At 37.5% G+C, this 20726-nt stretch overlaps 1 protein-coding gene across 1 annotated transcript in view; it reads right to left on the bottom strand.

Annotated features, from left to right (window-relative positions):
• LOC145673027 (immunomodulatory peroxidase-like) overlaps positions 1-20726 on the bottom strand; it is a 78166-nt gene that overhangs the window by 7050 nt on the left and 50390 nt on the right. The window contains exons 10-12 of the mRNA XM_081742351.1: positions 17048-17184; positions 8810-8977; positions 2696-2898 (exon numbers count right to left, since the gene is read on the bottom strand). Coding sequence (XP_081598477.1) covers positions 2696-2898; positions 8810-8977; positions 17048-17184 — 508 coding nt within the window. The remainder of the gene's footprint in view (positions 1-2695; positions 2899-8809; positions 8978-17047; positions 17185-20726) is intronic.

Genomic DNA, 20726 nt, shown 5'->3' with positions numbered 1-20726 from the left:
ACACGGTGTTACATTACACTCTTCGTGTACCTCTCGTGGCGTGGAAACAATCTGATAACTTCTAGATGAAATTAAGAAAAATCGGGGCTTAAAATTTAGTACACAAATTTACAAAAATTGGTGAGAAATGTTTCGAGACGAGACAAGAAAATCTTATTTTTTGTTTCATCTCATGGGCAACACTACACGAAAGATTTCATTTATGTGGTCGAAATGACGTATAGATGAGGAGAAGGTACTGCAAACACTTTGTAATCGGCAACTTAACTATATTTCCCGCCACGAATCTCCGAAGGCCTTAAAACGATCAGCCAAGGACCTTAATTCGAATTCGTCCCATTGCTGTTGTTGCTAGTTTTATTGACCGGTGCCCGCATCTTCTTCTAGACGGGAAATGGAATGTATACTATTCCCAAATGAGCAAATTGCTTGTGTAGTTCGATCCGGTAATGAACTTACCACATCTGTCGCCACATGAGGTAGGCAGAGCCTAGAGTCGAACTCCACCCTGGTTTTAGGCTCCCGAATTGATTTGAACTCTGATTTAATACCTGGTGGGGTTAGGACGCTTGTTGATACCGATCGTAGAAAGTGGGATTCCCTTAAATCCGTCCGTGTCGACTCTGAATATGTCGGTAGAGTCCTATTCGCTAGAGGATTTTCCTTCATAAGTAGGTATAACTGCGAGGTGGGCTTCGGACGTTTGTGCAATATGTGTATCCCATTACCCTTCTTCGGAAAATTGGCAAACACCCTTGGAAAGGTGAGACATTTGTTATAGTAGTGAGCCGCCAGGAAATTGTACCATCCAATGATTAACTTGTAGAAGGACGTCTTCTTTCAATTAGCTATATTCTGATTATCTGATTAACTGGTAGGAGGACAATAGGCTCCCAACATCAGGCGTGTTCTGATTATCTGATTAATTGATAGGAGGACAATAGTCTTCTGAAAATCAGGCGTATCCTGATTATCTGATTAACTGATAGGAGGATAATGGACTTCCGCAAATCATGTATATTCTGATTATCTGATTAACTGATAGTAGAACAATAGCCTTCTGCGGATCAGGCGTATCTTGATTATCTGATCAACTAGTAGGAGAACAATAAGTTCTCACGCATCAGGCGTATCCTGATTATCTGATTCACTGATAGGAGGACAATGGACTTCCGCAAATCATGTATATTCTGATTATCTGATTAACTGATAGAAGGACAATAGTCTTCTGTGAATTAGGCATACCCTGATTATACACTCCACCATTGGAAGGATGGTGGTGAAATCATAAGTTGTAAGAAGGTATCCGCCATAGCAAAGCCTGGACCAACTCTGAGGAGATGATCTGAGCTACAACTCGCACTTGAGACTTCTCCCATTCAAATAGCTCCCCATCTGACCCCACGACGCTAAATGAACGCCGTACTGCCAATACTACCTTGTTATCCTCAATGGTCACAAGCAGGTTGGAACATCAATATATTGGGAATACCCACAGGATACATAGTAATAAATGGACAGTCTCTAAATTGAATTTGGGTTTTTTGCATTTTGCGTCCTTGTGAAGCACCGTGGTAATAAAGAACACAACTGCAGGCTCAGAAACATGACCGGGCCTTGAATCTAATAGAGTTGGGAGTACTGTTAACCAACGAAATGAGACCAGAAATAAGTTCGAGACAAGACGAGAAATTTCTTGAATCTCTTGGAAAGTACTAATTCACCCAAGTATTAGATCTCAAACACTATTTTAATATTACATAATAAATAGTATAAAAACTATCAATTAATGAAGTGATTAACGAACATAATGAAGATAATTTATCAACGTTTAAAGATACGCAAGTCATTACATAATATACGCCAATTATAAATAAGATTTAAATGTTATCATACCCTTCGTGTGCCTCTCGTGAAGCGGAAGGATTCTGATAACTTGTAGATAAAATTAGGAAAAAACCAAGGAATGTATTTTGTACATTAAATTCACAACAAAACTGGAAAAATTTCGAGACGAGACGAGAAAGAATTCTCGTAAAATAATTAGGAGACGAGAAAGAATTCTTGTAGGATAATTAGGAGACGAGAAAAAATTTTTCATAGGATGGTTACGCGACGAGAAAGAGTTCTCGTATGATAGATACTACAAGAGAAAGAATTCTTGTAGGATAGTTACGAAATCCCAAAAAAGAATTCTCGTAGGATAGTTACGAAGCCCCAAGAAAGAATTCTCGTAGGATAGTTACGAAATCCCAAAAAAGAATTCTCGTAGGATAGTTAGGAAACCCCAAGAAAGAATTCTCGTAGGATAGTTACGAGATGAGAAACAATTCATGAATAGAGACGAGACGAACTTCTACTAAATTTACGAAGCGAGACGAGAAAAACTTTTTTTTTTTTCTTGTGCCCAACATTATGGGCGAGTACATAGATCTTCATGCAAAATCGACCTTCACGGTATAGACCTTCCTCTCCACTCTGCCTCATCTCCAAGAGAACTAGATTTACAGGACCATCTTACCGTTCCCGGCAAAAAACATCTAGGAAAAATGTATTTGTGTTCGGGGAAGATGAAAGAAGGATAATGTTAATTTCGTAAAGCTTGGATTGTTGTGCCACAGGACAGAGCATACTCCCAAAATTTTTGTATCTGGCTGTGATAAACATTTCTAGAAAACACTTAAAACAGAATTACCTATAAAGCTGGGCCAGTCTTTGTCGAGTTTCCTCATCAAGATGGTTCCTCAGATCTTCAAATGATTTAGGCCGAGGTTGCCCGCAGAACTCTCTCCACGCAGGATAGCTTGGAAGTCCGTGGTCTCTACCTCTTTGGATATTGATGGACACAAGATCGAGACCGTGAGTGCCGTTACGCGGATGGAATAAATGATCCGTCAGCTAAAATAATAAAATAAAATAAAGAAAATTAAGTTTATGAATTTATACACTCTTAAAAATTTCCTTGCTCAGAAATGAGAAAAATGCAAGTTCAAAACAAAATAAGTAATGTTTACTCATATTTGAGAGAAAATGTCTCATTATTTCCAAATGTGTTTTCATTTGTGAGCTCAAGGCAAATTTTCAGGTTCCCATTTATGAGATTTTCTCACTTCTTAAAAATGAGAATGGAATAGTGCGTGATTTGCAATATCATAGATGATTTAAAAATAACGGTAACAATCTTACCGAAATAATATTACATTGTTTTACTAATGAGTGATATTGCTAGGGCTCAATTACTATTCAGAAAACGAGATAAAGGATTTCAGCTATAGTAGAGTGCGAATGGATACGAGTACGTAGTAGATGATGCAGCTGACGTGGCGTATGGATACATGTCATGTGACAGCGGTGAAGAGCAGCATACATATCAACTTTTGAACGTGAGTTTGGGTGAATTGTAAACATACTACCATAGACTAAAAGTTACTGTAGTACATTCGTTAGGGTGTAGAACGCTGACCCCTCTCATACAGGTTATATAGGCTATAGCAGTCAGGTTGGCTCCTTTATGTATCAAAGCTCAGTACTCAATTCACATAATAATGACTGCAGCAATAACAAGTGAAGGTGGGTTAGAGCCCCGTAGGGCACGCTGTTTTCTATATTACAATAGAACGGGGAGGCATGACAATGTTTTACACCCTTCGCCATTCGTTATAATGTGCAAAATAGCTTATGTACAGAAACAAAGAATACATAAGTCATCTGTGTAGTTAGAAACAGCGTTACAAAACAACGTACGATTTATTATTATGGATTGTAATACAAAGGTACTTTGTACTGATCACCAAGCATAGATTGGCGGCTCCCTTTTTTTCACCACCAGCAATCGTTTTAATGACACAAATTTACAGGTTATTTGTGGCATACTACTGTACGCATTGGCTCTTAATTTTACGTAGAGGCTGCGGTAGCTCAGTGGTAGAGCGTTCACCTCTGATGCGATGAGGCCCTTGCTTTGATCCCAGGATTCTCAGCTTGCAGCAAGTGGCCTTTCTGGTGGATAAACACAGTATGCATGGGTTTTCTCGGGGTTCTCCCATTTCTTCCCACTTTCTTCATTCCACTATCTTTTTCATTCTCATCATCATCGTCTCCTTTAGCCTACCCAACACAACTGTGGGAAGTAAAACTCAAAGATTTCATTTATTTTTTAATCCAAAGTCCAACGATTGTGCTCCAAGGCTAAGAGAGACAGTGATAGAGATGGATAATATTGGTGTAATGAAAATGTGGACGTACGTTTCTTGGCAGTTTCTGCATGGCTTTGTGACCTTGTTTCCAATCTGAATTGAATCCTTAGCAATGGAGTTTCAGCACATTTATGAGGAGCAGAAACTGTCGCATGCCCCTACCGTAATTAAGAAAGTGGAAGGTAGGGTCTGAATCCTGGAACTCCGGATCTTCCCCGAAATCGCTACTTTTATGTAAATTTTATCTAATTTTAGGGACAATTTTACATATTTTAATACAATTTGACCCCGTATTGAACTTGGATTGGAACCCCTCCCAAAATAAATTCCTATGTACGTTTCTTGTAGGAGGAAACCGGAGAATCCTGGAAAAACCCACAAACACGGTGTTTTCTCATGTAGGCAACTTTTTTATGGTAGAGAAGTAGGCATATTGGACTGCGATGACTCAGTGGTAGAAGTAGCATCCGATGCATGTGGTCCCTAGTTTGATTCCACCTCCGTCAACTGGACAGTGTGAGTAAACATCTTATGTGTGTTTTCTCGGGATTCCCTCACTTTTTTCATTGCACCATTTTCACTCATTATCATAATAACGTCTCCCTGAGCTTCGTAGCATAAGCGTGGGACGTTACACTCCAGCAGAAAATGTTGCCGTTATTCTGAAGTAGACGGATACTTCTTGAATCTGAATTATCAAGAAGTTGGTATAATGTTGGAGGAAACGGGAAAATCTTGAGTAAACCACGTCGATGAAAAAGAAAAGTCTTGAAAAAGTGGACAGTGATAAAAAGGAAAATTTTCAACTGTCTGATGCAGTAGGAATAAGTAATGCACTTAAAGTACAAGTCGTCTTGGTATTCGTGGAATTTTCTTGAGTTGGAGGGAAGATTTAAATGTGTTACGTTATAAACAATATCTATAACTATAGGTGTTTATTTAATATAAATTCTGGGTGTATTAATAGTTTGAATTTTTTGCATGTTCATATTTTGGTTATATCCTTTTACGTCTTCTCGTTTCTGTACACCGTTTCTCGCTTTTGAGGAAGATATTTCTCAAATCTTTTTGAGAAATGTGTTTCTCAAAATTGGGGTTATACGTCTCATTTCCTGAAATGTTACTTTCTCAATTTTAAGAAAAAATACAGTTTTTCTCAAATCTGAGAAAGCATTTGCACCCTCAAAAATGAGACATAATTCCTCGCATTTGAGTCATTATTTCTCAAATGATTTGAGAAAATCGAAATCTCACTTTTAAGAATGCATTACTCGGTGCACAGGTAAGAAACGGATGTTCTCAAATACGAGGATTGTTTTCTCGTATTTAAGAAACTATTTTTAACAGTGTAAATTTAAAAGTAGTATGAGCGTCATTGTTAGGAGAAGACAAGGTAAAGTCGATACAATCGATACTTAACAGTAAATCGATCGATATAATCTGTCACTTACCAGTATTTTTAGAAAGATAACACATAAATAAATAACTAGCCTATTCCAGTAGCATAAAAGCTGTCAACTATTATCGACAACTAATGATATACTTATTATAGTAAACTAGCTTCAATTACCCGCTTCGCTGGGTTAAAATTAGGGATGGGCAAAACCGGTTTTTATAAAAACCGGAAACCCGAAAACCGACATTTCGGTCATCTCAAAAAACGATTCGGTTTTTCACCGAAACCGGTTTCGGTTTTTGAAAAAACGGTTTGTTTTACCGATACCGGTTTCGGTTTTGTCCAAAAATCGGTTCGGTTTTTCACCGACACCGGTTTCGGTTTTCTTTTAAAACCGGTTCGGCTTTTTACCGATACCGGTTCGGTGAAAAGTTTTGGAAGGAAACCAAACCGGATCTGGAGAAAAACCGAACCGGTTTTGGAGAAAATCGATAACCAGTTTCAGTGAAAACCGAAAATGTTTTGAAGAAAACCGAACCGTTTTTTGGAGAAAACCGAAAAACCGGTTTTTGTGCCCACCACTAGTTAAAATAAGGAAAAATTAGTAATATGTTCCGTTAGTCAGTCACCTTTTTCTATTACTGAAGCGCTCTCTGACATCGGTCATTTTCGATTAATTTTATATATATTTTCTCCCTTCTCCTCCCCAAGCTGCAGGGCTGAATTTGAATTTTAACGGCATCAGAAGTGCCACTGTTCATCTCAGAGACCCCGAAAACTATGGATTCGGCACTAATATCGGTCATTTTCTATCATTTTAAAATATCTTTCCCTTCCTCTCTATGTCCTCTAAGTTGCACAGTCAAAGTGAAATTATGAAAACCATACCAGGCGCTAACCTCATCTATGTTGAAAATTTGATTGAGAACGGTCGGGTGGTTCAAAAGTTATTAAGTCACAAACATAGTCACTTTCATTTTCTACTTATATAAAGTATTTTCTCTCAAAACTATGCACAAGAACTACTTACAATCAAGCATCTCTAATTTTGATATTATCTCATCTTTAGGCAATATATTATAGACAAATTTTCAGAGTTTATCACAATTTTGGACTATATGTCATTAACCATACCGTGTAGCTTCGTAATGAGAACGTTGATCAGTTTCATCTTAACATATGGTGTGGCTATCGTGCATCATCTATGTGTTGGTTTAGAAAAATAAGAGGGTTTACACAGGGCCGTGCCGTGGAAAATCAGCGCCCGGGGCGAGAATATACGACGGCGCCCCCATACATATATTCCAAGCAATTTTTACTATCTTTTTTTCCTTTTTTCTCCCGAATTTTTCGCCCCCCTTACTTCGGCGCCCGGGGCCGTTGCCCCGCTCGTCCCCCTACGGCACGGCCCTGGGTTTACACTCACCTACGTCATTTTTTCTTTGGAGATTTTTTTTCACTCCTATAAACGCTACTACAACTAAAAGATTTTTATTAACCTTGAAGCCTTTAATAATAAATTAAAATAAACTATTGAAATAATTTTGAGATAGACTGTACGGCAGAAACGGCATTAATGGCAGAAACAACACTCAATTCTAGCTTAACCATGTCGTGATGTGGTGAGTGCTCAGTAAAGTATGGCGTCAGTCAAAAAAGGTTGGAAAACACTGACTTAAAGACTCGAACAGCTAGGTTTTATAATGCCTCAATGATGGCACGACTTAATTTCTACTCTCTAGGTAGAAACCAACAAAATTAGTGGAAAATATACACGTAATTTGAAAATTAGTTATGACTATGTTTAACGTCTTTCCTTTAGAAAAAAAAGAAAGAAAAAACGAAAACAGGAAGGAAGAAAGATAGAAACGCTACTTTTTGGTCCATGACGCCCTTTTATGTTTTTTTTTTTTTTTTCCTACATGATCCAAAGACAAAAAAATAGATCCAAACTGTGCTAAAACTCTGACATTGAGTATAATTCGCACCGCAGTTTGACAACCGCTGTCTTAACGCCTTACCGCATGCCGTGCCATATATGGCACATACCCTTTTTTTAACTTTAGCTTTTTTGTGATTTATCAAAGGCATCAAATGACTGTTTTGTCTGCTGTGTGAGATTTTGGTATCATCTGGCATGTTCTTTGTGAGTTGTAAGGTAAGTGTGTCACATATGGCACTTACTTATTTTTCATCGGAATTAAGTGAAAAATCTAAAATTCAAGTTTTAATTCATTTTTCAAGTTTCCATATGAGGATTTCCAATACTGATTATTTTTTTTCACTAAAAGAAACAAATCATGCAGAAAGGAGTTAAAGCATGGTTCGCTATGAGAGGAACTGGCCTATTTTCACGGAATCATTTACACATAATTTTAGAACGTGAAAATGGGGTCTAAGCTCATTTATACTAGTAGAGGAGAAATTATGACAGAATTTTGAGGTAATATTTCTCCGTATTGTGCTAGTGTTCAATAGAAAATTGTTTGGGAAATGGCTTTCTTTGACTCTCCTATATGAATATAACTTATCAATATGAATTCTCATTATGACTTCGTTTTTTACCTGGTAATGCTTTACTCGGCACTTTCACGCATTAAGGATTTATTAATCGATGTAGTGATTCCGTGTTGATACTTGTTTCTAAAGAACAGGTCAGTAAATTGACTTTGAATCAGACATTTTCTCATGTGTAGCCTTACCTTATGTTCTTTCTCAGCTGTATTAGTTCATATATGCAATATTTATCCGATAAAGCACAATTTTATTTAAATATCTTGCCACTCTTCTTATCAGAGACAGCTCAGATATCTTACAAAGAAGAAGGCTCTTATCCACGGGGGGTCTAGGAGGCCGAGCCCTTCCTAAATTTTTGCTGGACCCCTCTAAAATTTTCACGCTAGACTTGCAAATGAACTATAATATGGTGATGGACTATAATATGGTTGGATCGGCCCTTCCCAACTTCTACCGCCAATCCCTACATTTTTGGGCAGGCTACGGGCCTGCAACGAAGTATCATCCGTCTCTGATATTAGTTAAGACTGCAGCAGCTGTCCTTCCACTTTGGGTTAATAGGTCGTCAGGTGAAGAAGAAAGATAACCAATGTAGAAAATGATGCTGGTTGGGACAGTTGAGGAAAGAGATATTTGACCAAACTGTCCGTAAGAAATGTTGACACAAAGATTATCTTAAAAAATCAAACATGGTTGTTACCTGTCTCGTGAAGAACGTATCCGCTCTATGAGCCTCTAAATTGGCAAAACCTCGCAGCAGATTGTCCATGTGGCCTATTTCATATAAGCGAAATGGATTGAACAACAGTTTATGCAGCTGGATGTAATCTTCATTTCTTCCTTGGACACCCACCATTTTTATTAGCCCCTAGAAAATGAAAAGACACTAGTAAATATTATTATTATTATTATTATTATTATTATTATTATTATTATTATTATTATTATTATTATTATTATTATTATTATTATTATTATTATTATTCAGTGAAGGAACACAATTCATTGAACATCAGTAATGGTATGAGTCATCAGTACACCTGGGTCACTTGACTCATTGTTTTTCTTCGAGTTATCCAGGTTTGGATCTCGCTTATAGGACCGAAAAGTAGCCGAAATCTTAAAGCTACTACTGCAACACTTTATAGTGGGTTAATGATGGCCAATTGAGTTCCAACATTCACCCATGTTCAATTCCCGATATGATAGACAATATATCGCCATTTCGCCTCGGAAAACAGCTATTTGTGAAACTGACAAGTTTCCAGGAGAAGCATCAAACACGCTTACTCATCATCTACGTTATTAACAAATGTCATTTTTCTTTTCTTATTACGAGAAAATAAAGAATTCACACATAGCAATATAACTGCTCATATTGTAGTATACACTGAGAAAAATGCGTTATCCGGACACCGGTTTATTGTACAAATATACGGAATCCCCTCGCTTAATACATTAATCAATACGGAGCATACGTTATCCGTATGCTTAATACGCACTGCCTTTAGATGTTACATCATGCCGTTGCAGGATGTCTGACATCAAACAGTTTTCCGTATATCACATGCATATACTTATGTTACATTCGTCAGCTATATGTTATATACGTTCATATGTATGTGAGATCCTAACTGCCTATTTATTTCATACGGAAAGTACGTATAGATGGAACACTTATACAAAAAGTATTATAAAACATGAGTTTTCAGTTATACGTCTGCTGTACGTTAAGTCCAAAAACTACAGGCATTACGCATGTAACCTATCTTTTTAAGTACGTCACCTACATTTTTTTTCTCAGTGTATCACAATGTCTAACAAGTATTGAATTTTTGCATATGAAGACTGAGAATAAATTTATTGGGCTTTGAAAATAATATTATAATACCACTTTCGCATCTTTTCGTTTTATGATTTTTTCCTATTTCTTTGGCAACATCGTAATCACGTCGCTAGGAAAAAATAAACTGTGGCACGAGTTTTTCACGGGCTTGTTTTGAAACGAGCTTAAAAATGTTCAGGAAGTACTGCAGAGACCGAAACAAATGATAGTCTGACGGTACCCTGTCCGGTCTATACGATGGATGCATTGAAACCTCCGAGCCACTTTGAAACAGACTGTGAAACGTCTCCTCTCTTCGACTGCGATTTTTTTGCACATTGTTGTCCAAGGTTATCCATTTTTCATCACTCGTGGACAAGCGCTTCAGGAATGGCACGAGCTTGTTACGTCTCGGTAGAAATTCGCAGATACTAATTTGATCCAGTAAAAGTTAAATCATGTAGTACATAAACGTCAAAGTTATGTTTGTACCCATCTGTCTCAAAATGGCTTAACGTTCTTTGGTAATGAACGCTTAGATCCTTGGCAATGTAATAGCTGCTTGTTCAACTTTTGCTGGAATGTATCATCCACTTCTGCTGTAGTTGATCGTCCATTGCGAGTACCGTCTTGCATACCAGAAATTCCAGAAAAAAAGCGACTGAACTATGTTTTGGCTATTTCTGATAAATTATCTTACCCATAAAGAGCACAAACTTTTTCACGAGCTTGCACAACATTTGCGCCTTTATCGAAATAAAATAGTAATATGAAACGTAGTCTTGCGGTAAGTCCAGTCATCTTTACGGTGCAATACGTTATGCCTGATTAAAAGAATTCCAACATTTTTCCGCATCTACTAGCTTCAACTCTTCCTGTCAAATGGCGTTATGCCTGACCCGCTGCGGCTCATATACCCTGACATTTGGGACATCAACATCTTCTTATGTGAAAAAGATTCAATATTTTTTACACCATCTATATAACTTATTTTCGACCCAATTGTCACATAGCTGCTTTTCGAGGTGCTGCGACAGTAGCTTATACCTTATGATGATACATTTAATCTAGTTCTTCGGTGTTTTATCTTCATGCAGAAGTGTTTTAATTAATACGCGGACTTACCGAGTAATGTGACCTAGTTCTACAATGAATCGAATCTGGGTCTCCTATGTCGAACACAAAATTTGCTCACACATTTTCACACATACGAAAGAGAGAGAGATAGAAAAAAATGGTAGATTAATGAGAGGAGAGAGGGAGAAAGAAAATCATGCTATCCTCAGACCAAAATAAGAAACGAATTGGCCTTTTAGAGCTGCCACACCGTGAGTATTCTGCGAAGGAGTTTGCTGTGCTCCCTCCGCCTAGGTTAACAAAGACATTTGAACACGCGTTACAAGCCAGAAACGTTGTAATGTTGTCCCTTTCTACAGAAATCATCCGCTTGTAACTACCACCATGGTATTTATGATTAGTTCGTTTGTTGATGACTTTAATAATGCTGAGGTGTAACTTTTCTTCTTAACATAAATTTCCACGTGATTTTGTACTGCAAATTTGTTTCTAATTTTGCTTCATGTATAATTTTAATTAGTTATTACTTAGATTTACGTTAGCAGAGTCGCAGTTCGTGTATATGATATAAAGATCCTTAGTTTTCGAGTCATTGGGTCGGACTGAATCTTCGGTTACGGTGAGTCACGTGCCTGTCGACTTATGAGTATTCCGGGTCAGTAACACTGAGTGATCGCGCGCTACATACAGACGAAGTTGAGCCAAACGCTGCTAAGTAGGAGAATTTAGGAAATAGAGATATTAAATGTCTGCAACCACTTGTCGACAATACGAGAAGACACTTTAGAAGCAGGGCTGTAGTCGAGGGTACACACCGGTACACGCCGTATACCTTCTGCTTAATCTTAGTCATTAGAGTGTACCCTCTGCTTCAAAACGTATAGTAATTTCTATTTTTGCTTCGTTTATATTTATTTATTTATTTAATCGGGGCATGACTGCAATGATAAAGTGACTACAAGGTTTTCATAAAGTATGGACGGATTTAATTCGCTTATAATTTACATAAAAATGCTCATATTGAAATCAAATAAAGTGCAAACGGTAGCGGATGGATTAAATTTTTACCTGTAATCTGCACCAGCTCAGTTCATTCACCGCCACACCTCCAACTGGGCACCATTTACATCCACACATTCGCGTAGGCGGCGCTGGAATCCACTCACAGCGTTCCGCCGTGTTTGATCCGAAATGCCAGCCACAGACGCCCTGATTTTGTCCTTTAAGTTCTCCAAACTACTTGGCTTCTTTGCATAAACTTCCGTTTTCACATGACCCCAAAGCCAGAAGTCGCAGGGGGTAAGGTCGGGTGATCTTGGCGGCCAAGCGGTCGAGCCACCGCGGCCAATCCATCGGTTAGGGAATTTCTCGTCAAGGAACTGTCTCACCTTGATTGCATAGTGAGGGGGTGCCCCGTCCTGTTGGAACACGATGTCGTTCTGGATTCCACGTGCCTCCAGTTCCGGAATGAGGTATTTCTGCAACATATCCAGGTACGAATCTCCATTCGCGGTCTCCTCTTAAAAAAAAACAAAAAAAACGATCCAATCAGATGATCATAGGACACAGCGCACCAAACGTTCACTTTAGGGCTATCTCTCTCATGTGTCTCAAATTCCTTTGGGTTTCCGTGCCCCAAACGCGACAGTTGTGTCGGTTAACCTTCCCGGAGACATGGAAGGTTGCCTCATCTGAGAACATGATGCCTGAAAGGAGAACGTCGCCATGTTCCAACTGCTTGAGCATGGCGTCAGAGAAGTTGAACCGGATGTCCAAATCTCCATCATGCAGATCCTGGACTATCTTGATTTTGTAACCTCTTCGTCTTCTTGGCTATCTTAAACACGGTTGTCTGTGGAATTCCGAGTTCCATGGACCGTCTAGGAATCGACTTCTGTGGGCTGTTGATGATGCTTTCCCTTACCCTGCTCACTGTTGCAGGCGATGTTGGCGGCCTCCCACTTCGAGGACGGTCCAGGACGCTTCCTGTCTCCAAGAACTTAGCATGCCACTTTCGGATTGCATTCTCAGTCGGTGCCGGCTTTTTGAACTCTTTGGTGAACTTTCGACACACCAGAATTGGTGATTTTAGCTCTGCGTACCACAGAACACATTGCGCTTTCTCTTTCACCGACGCCATCTTTGATACGGTAAAAGAAAATAGTCTTCTCAGAGGAGTTTTTCATTTATTTATTTCTTTAAAAGACACACACACCAATACAGCTTAGAACTTACTTTTAACAGTCAACATTGAAAGAACAATGAAAACAACAAGGGATGAAATTTGGTAAGAAACTGACCCTTGCCCTCCCTCTCCCTCTCTCAACGTGTTCAGAGTTGCCGCTTATCTAACAGTGTTGCCAACTAAAAATTTAATCCTTCCGCTACCGTTTGCACTTTATTTGATTTCATTATGAGCATTTTTATGAAAATTATAAGCAAATTAAATCCGTCCAGACTTTATGAAAACCCTGTATATCACCTTTTATTCTCTTATATTCTTAGCAGATATTCTAGTACATGAGTCATGAAAAAAAGGTTATTTCTAAGCTTACTACCTTCCAAAGAAAAATCAATCTTTTTCAGATCACGAGGACTTAATTCGTTTACAGGAGATAAATGCAATAGATCAGGTTCCATTTTACATTCCAGCTTCACTGCTACCAATATTATCTCTGATGTTGCTGGAGAAATGATGGACTAATTGGTTCGCTCAATTTCCACTACATCATCAAAATTTATTGTTCTTATTGAAGAACTAACTAGCTTAGGAAATAAAAGTGCACTTGTGGTATATGTATTAGTGCTGAATAAGCTCCTAATAAGCTCCTAATATAATAAGCTCCATAAGCTCCTAATTATGTATTCTCTGACTTAATCAACTTATGTTCCCAAGAAGTTGAACACAATGAGTTCAAGTTGTTGAACTCTTTAAAAAAAATACATGGCCTTCATAAAGAGTACCTGAGATAAAATTGTATTGCTTTTGCTAATGCTTGGAAAGTGTTCTGGAGATGTCACAAGGCTGAAATAGAAAGACCATCAACTGTTCTCATGGCACTGTTTTAAACTATCAGTGTCTTAGATGCACAATCAGTGTCTGACGCTGTCAATGATGTCCGGGATGCTGATCACTTCAAAGCTTTTATGGCCAAATTGTATAGTTCATATAGTCAGTCCTCTAAGTATTGTCGCACAATGGAAGAAGCGTGCCACAAGCACGTTATGCAGTTTCTGGAAGTAGGGAGATGCGGTGGTTGCAAGTACACTTAGGGCCGTAAAGGCTGTGTGGACATCATTCGGAGCACTCCATCTTCAATTCACTAACTCAGTGCAAGATAGCACAATAGATTCAAACATGGAAGCAAGATTTCGAGATTTGAGGAAAAGACCTGCGAGTCCAGAATTTCTTCTGGATTTAGGACTAATGTGTTACATCTTGCAAGAGTTAACTATGTTATCAAAAGAGTTACAATCACAAGAGCTGATCATCTAGTAAAGCGAACCACACGGGTGATCGAAAGTTTCAAAGATGAGCCAGGTGAACATATGCAATTAGCCTTGCAGGCTGCAAAGGATAATATCCTTCAAAATGTAATTCTGGAACTCAAGAAGATAGCTGCATTAAAAGCTCGTCAATTCATTAAAGTGTGGCAGACAGAATGAGATCCAGACTGTGTTCTGACGTCGACTCAGAAAATAACGAATTGTTGCGGGACATTTCAGTACTCGATTCTGCGAACATAATTAAAGGAAACATACGTCATAGAGAACATGAATTAAAAAGAATCTGCATTAGTTTCCTTCTTCGTGGAGGAGTGGAAGGTTTAAGTGTGGAGTAGATTCGCGTTAATAGATGTGAATAGCTCCAGAGGAAGAATTTACGAGTGTTCAAACTATTTTGTTCAAGCTTCCTATATTTCTCGTTGTTATTAGTTATATTTAAAGTATTTTTAAAAAGCGTTCTAGTGACAAGTGTGAGGATGATTAAAAGTTGCAATTTTCGAGTATTACTGAGCAAACGGACGTAAGTGGCTTCCGGAGAAGTCTTTATCAAGGTTAGGGGCAGATATTTAGTCGAAGGTTTTCCTTGCTACTGTTATTCCTAGCTACTATTATTTGGATGTTATTATACAAGAAGGAACCAAAACACAAAATTGTTAATTTTAGGATGAGGGGATAGATCAATGCAAAATAGCGCATTTTTATTCTGAGAGGATATCCAAGCGTTTTGGAGGTCGATAGCTGCGACTTCAATTGCTTAAAACCTTGTTCTCTGCTGAAGAGAACCAAACTTGTTCAATATTTTAAAACTAAGATATGAATATGTTCAATATCAATATACTAATATGTAACTTTGAGCAATATAAAACCTATTATTTGAAAAGACATTTCATGTCTTAATGATTTTATAGAGTTAAATTTGGGCACAATTTTCTTACTTCTGGTACATCAGGAGTGATTTTTTTCCGTTACTTCTCGAAGTGAGTTGGTTCCTTCTCCATACCCCCCTTCCCATTTGTGTTATTAACGGTGTGATTTAGTAACGAGTGTCATCAAAAATAACATAGAATACTTTTAGACTATAAAACAGTAATGTATCCTTTATCTTTTTAATTGAATTAATTAATACGTGCGTTTTATATTGTTCATTAAAAATGCTTCCTATGTATTTTATGACAAGCATAGATGATCAGGAAACAGCGTATACCCTCTGAAAATTTTAGGACTACAGCACTGTTTAGGAGTGATGTAGGTATGAATGTGCTTGTTGATGTTAAGATAACCCCCTGCAAGGAAAGGTAAGAAGCACCCTGTCATATACTCGATGTCAGTAAGTGCGGTTATAGAGCTTATGCAATTATAAACTTATCTCTCCCTCTCAACACATACATCCATAATGTCATACGCTGAAGAACAAATGTATTTTTTTCTCTTCAGAAACTGTACAGCATACACGCCATTATGACGCTCTGTGGAGGTCCCATGTTCACTCTGTCCTTACGCAAGTTCACGGTGTAACTAAACTGCCACAACCAGGTAGTATGTTGGATATATCCACACCAACAACTGACCTTCGTCTTATCTCCATTCGCATTCAACCCACGGTATGAAGGCCAATGAAACACAGACCTCCACAAAAAGCGACAAAACTTTCTTGGTTACCTTTATACTTTAGTACTTCAGTAAGTAGAACTGTCACGTGTACATCACGTGAAGGAGTTTGGTTTGAATGAAGTGATATTTTCTCAATTAATAATAAAACCGGAAATGGTAGTTGATATTGGTAGATGATTTCTACCATTTCCGGTTTCAGTAGAGAGAGATTAGAATGGAGATAAATTATGTTCTTGAGGCGCTTAATTGATTGGCGAAAACTGCTTCTCGCTCCCTATTCCATTTGTACTCTATGGTGGTTAACTTTAAAAGTACTGAAAGTGGTTGATTTATGTCACTTGTGGTTTTAGTAGAGAGTTAAGAGAGGCGATGCTACCTATTCTTAGAACGCTAATTTATTTAAAAAATTTTTCTCAATATCTCTTATCGTTTTTGGGTATGTAGATAAGTATTGAAACCGAAAGTTGTAGACGATTTCTATTATTTCCAGTCTTTGTAGAGAGTTAAGGATGAAGGTTAAATGCATTATTGTGAAGGTTAATCGATTTGCAGGAAACCGCTTCTAAGTATGTATTATCATTTTTGCACTATATTAATTATTATAAAAACCGGAAATGATTAATTAATTTCTACCACTTCCGATTTGAATATCGCCCCTATAAACAAACTCGATTCCTAAATTTTGGTTCTCTACTTCCTGATCAAGTTTAGGTATGGCTCATGTAGTAGTCCTTGACGTTTTCTGTCTACCTGACGGACGGACACACGGTCAAAGTAAATATATAAGGGAGTTTCGGTAAATCGAACTCATTAAAAGTAATTTTAGGAGGTAAAAAAAGGAAGAAAGAAAAATAGTCAATACAACCTAAGCGAACATCTGAGACTGATAAAAAATACCAAAAAGAAATAGCTACTCACCTGTATCATGCTATGTCCAAATCGGTAAGCTGCAGCTGCAAACACGTTACCGATGGTTGGGTCTACATTCTCATCATAGCCTCGGAAGTAGCCTGTTGATTGTGGACGCAACCCCAACTGACTCACCAATTCATCTCCTTAAATACATAAGAGAGAAAATACATGTTTGAATAACATAATCAGAAACCAATGGATAGTTGACAGAATTAGATAGGAGTTTAGCCAGAACGGAGGCTATATGAGACGTGGACCTACAGATTAACGTGGAATTCGAACTACATGTGCTCCCCACCGAGAATCGAATCCGGGTCTACCATGTGCTAACCATATAACCACAAGGGAGCTCTTAAAAGCAATGGTAGAGCTGGCAAAAAAAAAAAAAAAGCACTCAAAACATTCTTCTAGACATTCTTGTTATTTCTGTAAAATTACACAAAATCAACGAAAAATACAATAATGTGAAGAACTAATTACGAAGTTTATCCATTATTAGCAGAAATGTTCCAATTTTAGGTTAAATTTGGTCAGCTACAAAGTACGAGAGCTGTTAAATTTTAAACAATCCCGAATTTCCAATAAACACATAATTATTTGAAGAATAAACAGTTGTTTGACTAGAGCAGCATCGTAGCTCAGTGATTAGTATTGTATTCATTTGTTGCGGAAGATCCTGGTTTGAATCCACTGATTCCACGTTAAGCTCTCAAGCCTTGTCTCCTAGTTGTGACGCTGAAAAAATGCATCAAATTTCGAACCAAAAAAAAAAAAAAGAAAGTGTGGGGTTGTATGAATACATTCTCCAAAATAACGAATGTTTGAAAATGTATATAAAATAATTACTTTTTTAGAAAAATCGAATTATTTTGATAAAACTCAAAATGTGGTAAACAATATGAGGAAAGTGTATAGGTAGCCTAGTTTAATAATCAGTAGTAAATAATCAGTGGCTGCCTTTACATAGGGCTGACAAGGCTACTTCTCGGGGATCCGTGCATGAGAAGGCCCCGTGCCTTAGAGTTTTACTTTTGATTCTTTTAAAATATTTATTGACAACAATTGTGTGTCATTTAATAAATTCTAAAGTTTACAAAATCTCAGAACAGTCAAGATGATTACAGTTGTATAGGTAGCCCATCTACAGGACACCATCACCACATGCATTATTCCATCTAAATAGTGTATTGGTCAGTTCCGTTGCCTTTCAGTTAATCTTGTAGTCTTACACTCAGTGGCGTATTTAGGGGGGGCTTCCGGGCTTAAGCCCCTCCCCCAAAATCTTACTTGCTATAGGGAAGTATATGAAATACCTTGCTGAATTTTCACATTTTCAGGCAAAGCCCCCCCCTCCGAAAGTAAGCAAAGCCCCCTCCGAAACAAAATCGTAAATACGCCACTGCTTACGCTATAAGATATTCGGTGCGTAACGAAGTTAATATGTAAAACAACTATTGGTGTAGTTTTTGAGTAAAATTGCTTATACAAAAACTAACGTACATATGGTTATCATTAAGTGTTAACTCAAAAGTTTTAGTTAAAATTTTGTATTGTTATTGGAAAATTTAAATTCCATGTTATGTGTCTATTACTTCAGAAAATTTCTTCACGTAATCGCAACGCTAGTACAAGACGAGGGAAACGGAAGAGAACTGATCTATGGCAAGGTATTTGAAAACCAAACATTGAGTTAGAAGTGACATCGACTATAAACTTGATTGTTTATCTTAGGATACAACAACGTCACTGGTTTCCACTGAATTAGGATCTTCCATATCGACAACGCTTTCTCCTCTATCGACGGTACTAGCAACCAATGAAAATTCCATCGAACACTTGAAATTGCAAAGTGATCCAGGATCCTGCATATGCAGTGATGCAGGAATATGTTCACTGCAGATGCAGCGTTGCCAATGTGTGTGTAATTACACAAAATGTGTGCAATTTTGCCCTGTGTGTGCATATTGTGTGTAATCTGTGTGCATTTTGTGTGCACTTCGGTCAATTCAAAATTTTTTATCATTGATGATTTTTGCGAAGTTCTTTTAATTCAAATATTCATTATTTCCATTTTTTTCTGAAAATTGTTTTTCAAAAACTACGAGTGCCAACGCCTGACTCCAGGGCGGTGCAATAAAACCTATCTTGTTTCCTTGGTACCTCACGTCTCGTTTTTCAGAAGCGGGTGTCACAACCGTTAGCCCACATTCCTAAGCAATGCCGCTTTGTTCAATGTTGACCCTTGATGTTGACCAAAACATGAAGTGCAGGGGCTGATTTTTTTTTTTTTTTTTTTTGTCTTCTCACCAATCAGGAAAATGCTATTTTGCAAACAGATGAACGGCAGAGTGAACGAGAGGGATGGGAAATCTTTTATTGAACGAAGGACAAAAAAAAAAAAAAAAAAAAGAAAAAGAAAAGAAAAGAAAAAAGAAAAGAAAGAAAAAAAGAAATTAAATCAAAGATTCAACACTCTTTCTCTGACAATGGGCGGGAAGAATGTGACGGTTTTGCTATAATAATAATAATAATAATAATAATAATAATAATAATAATAATAATAATAATAATAATAATAATAATAATAATAATAATAATAATAGTAATAATAATAATAATTATCATCGTCATCATCATTATCATCATCATCATACAGGGTGGCCCAAAAGTAGGTAGGGTACAGTACGTACAAGTAATAAAGAAACTAAGTCTACCTGATGGATAACAATAAGGAATTATATTAACACGGGAACGGTCGAGTGTTGATTGGTGACGCGAGCGTCGACAGGTGAGCGCGACGCTCACTTGCAATAAAATCGTTTCTATAGCTGTTTATGACTTTATACGGGATTTATTTTGAACACATTTCTAAATGTTGAGATTTTGTGCTTCATTATTATTATTAGTAGTAGTAATATTAAAATCAAATCGCAAATAAAAATAGGATGCGTTCTGTGACCCCACTAGGGCGGCTTTACAACGAAAACATAAACCAGGGTAAGCGCTGCGCTCACCTGTCGACTTTTCCTGGGTTAAAAGGAATGAGTAGATCAGTACGGGGCTGTATACCTACTTTTGGACCACCCTGTATAATAGTAAATCAAACGCTGAATCTTTGAACAATGTTGGTTGATGGCTGGTTGATGTACGTATAGGTATGTACATCATCAGACATAATATGCATATTCATAGGTAGTTATGTATTGTACATTTTTGTGTGCAGCCTCTTCCAGTTTGTGTGTAAAATTGTGCAATTTGGACGGAAGATGTGTGTAATTTCGCATACCGTGTCTGGCAACCTGTAAGTGACTTAAACGTCCTTTTTGATACAAAAAAGTGAAGGTGGACAGTATTTTAGTAAATTATACACGATAATGTTGGCTAATGGCAAAACACAGGATAGGCGCTGATTAATATATTCCGAATTTAAAATTTCTGTATACAGTTTTGCATGTCGTTTGTTTATTTTTGATCACAAAAGTTTCGGTTAAACTGAGAAGAATATGTGAAGTGTCACAAAAACACTAAGCATTTACAGCCACAAAGTCATATAAAGAGCGTATGTTGAAGTGATTCGATCACGAAAAAGGACTGAAACATTAGAACAACTATTGTCTGCCTATCCCAGAGCCAAATTGGAGTAGAAGAGTACTGGCACACATTTTAGAAAGACGATTGGCCATTC

This window comes from Thermobia domestica, chromosome 16 (assembly GCF_964235325.1).
Source record: "Thermobia domestica chromosome 16, izTheDome1.hap1.1, whole genome shotgun sequence".
Classification (NCBI taxonomy): domain Eukaryota; kingdom Metazoa; phylum Arthropoda; class Insecta; order Zygentoma; family Lepismatidae; genus Thermobia; species Thermobia domestica.
This window is presented reverse-complemented; position numbering and strand designations above follow the sequence as displayed.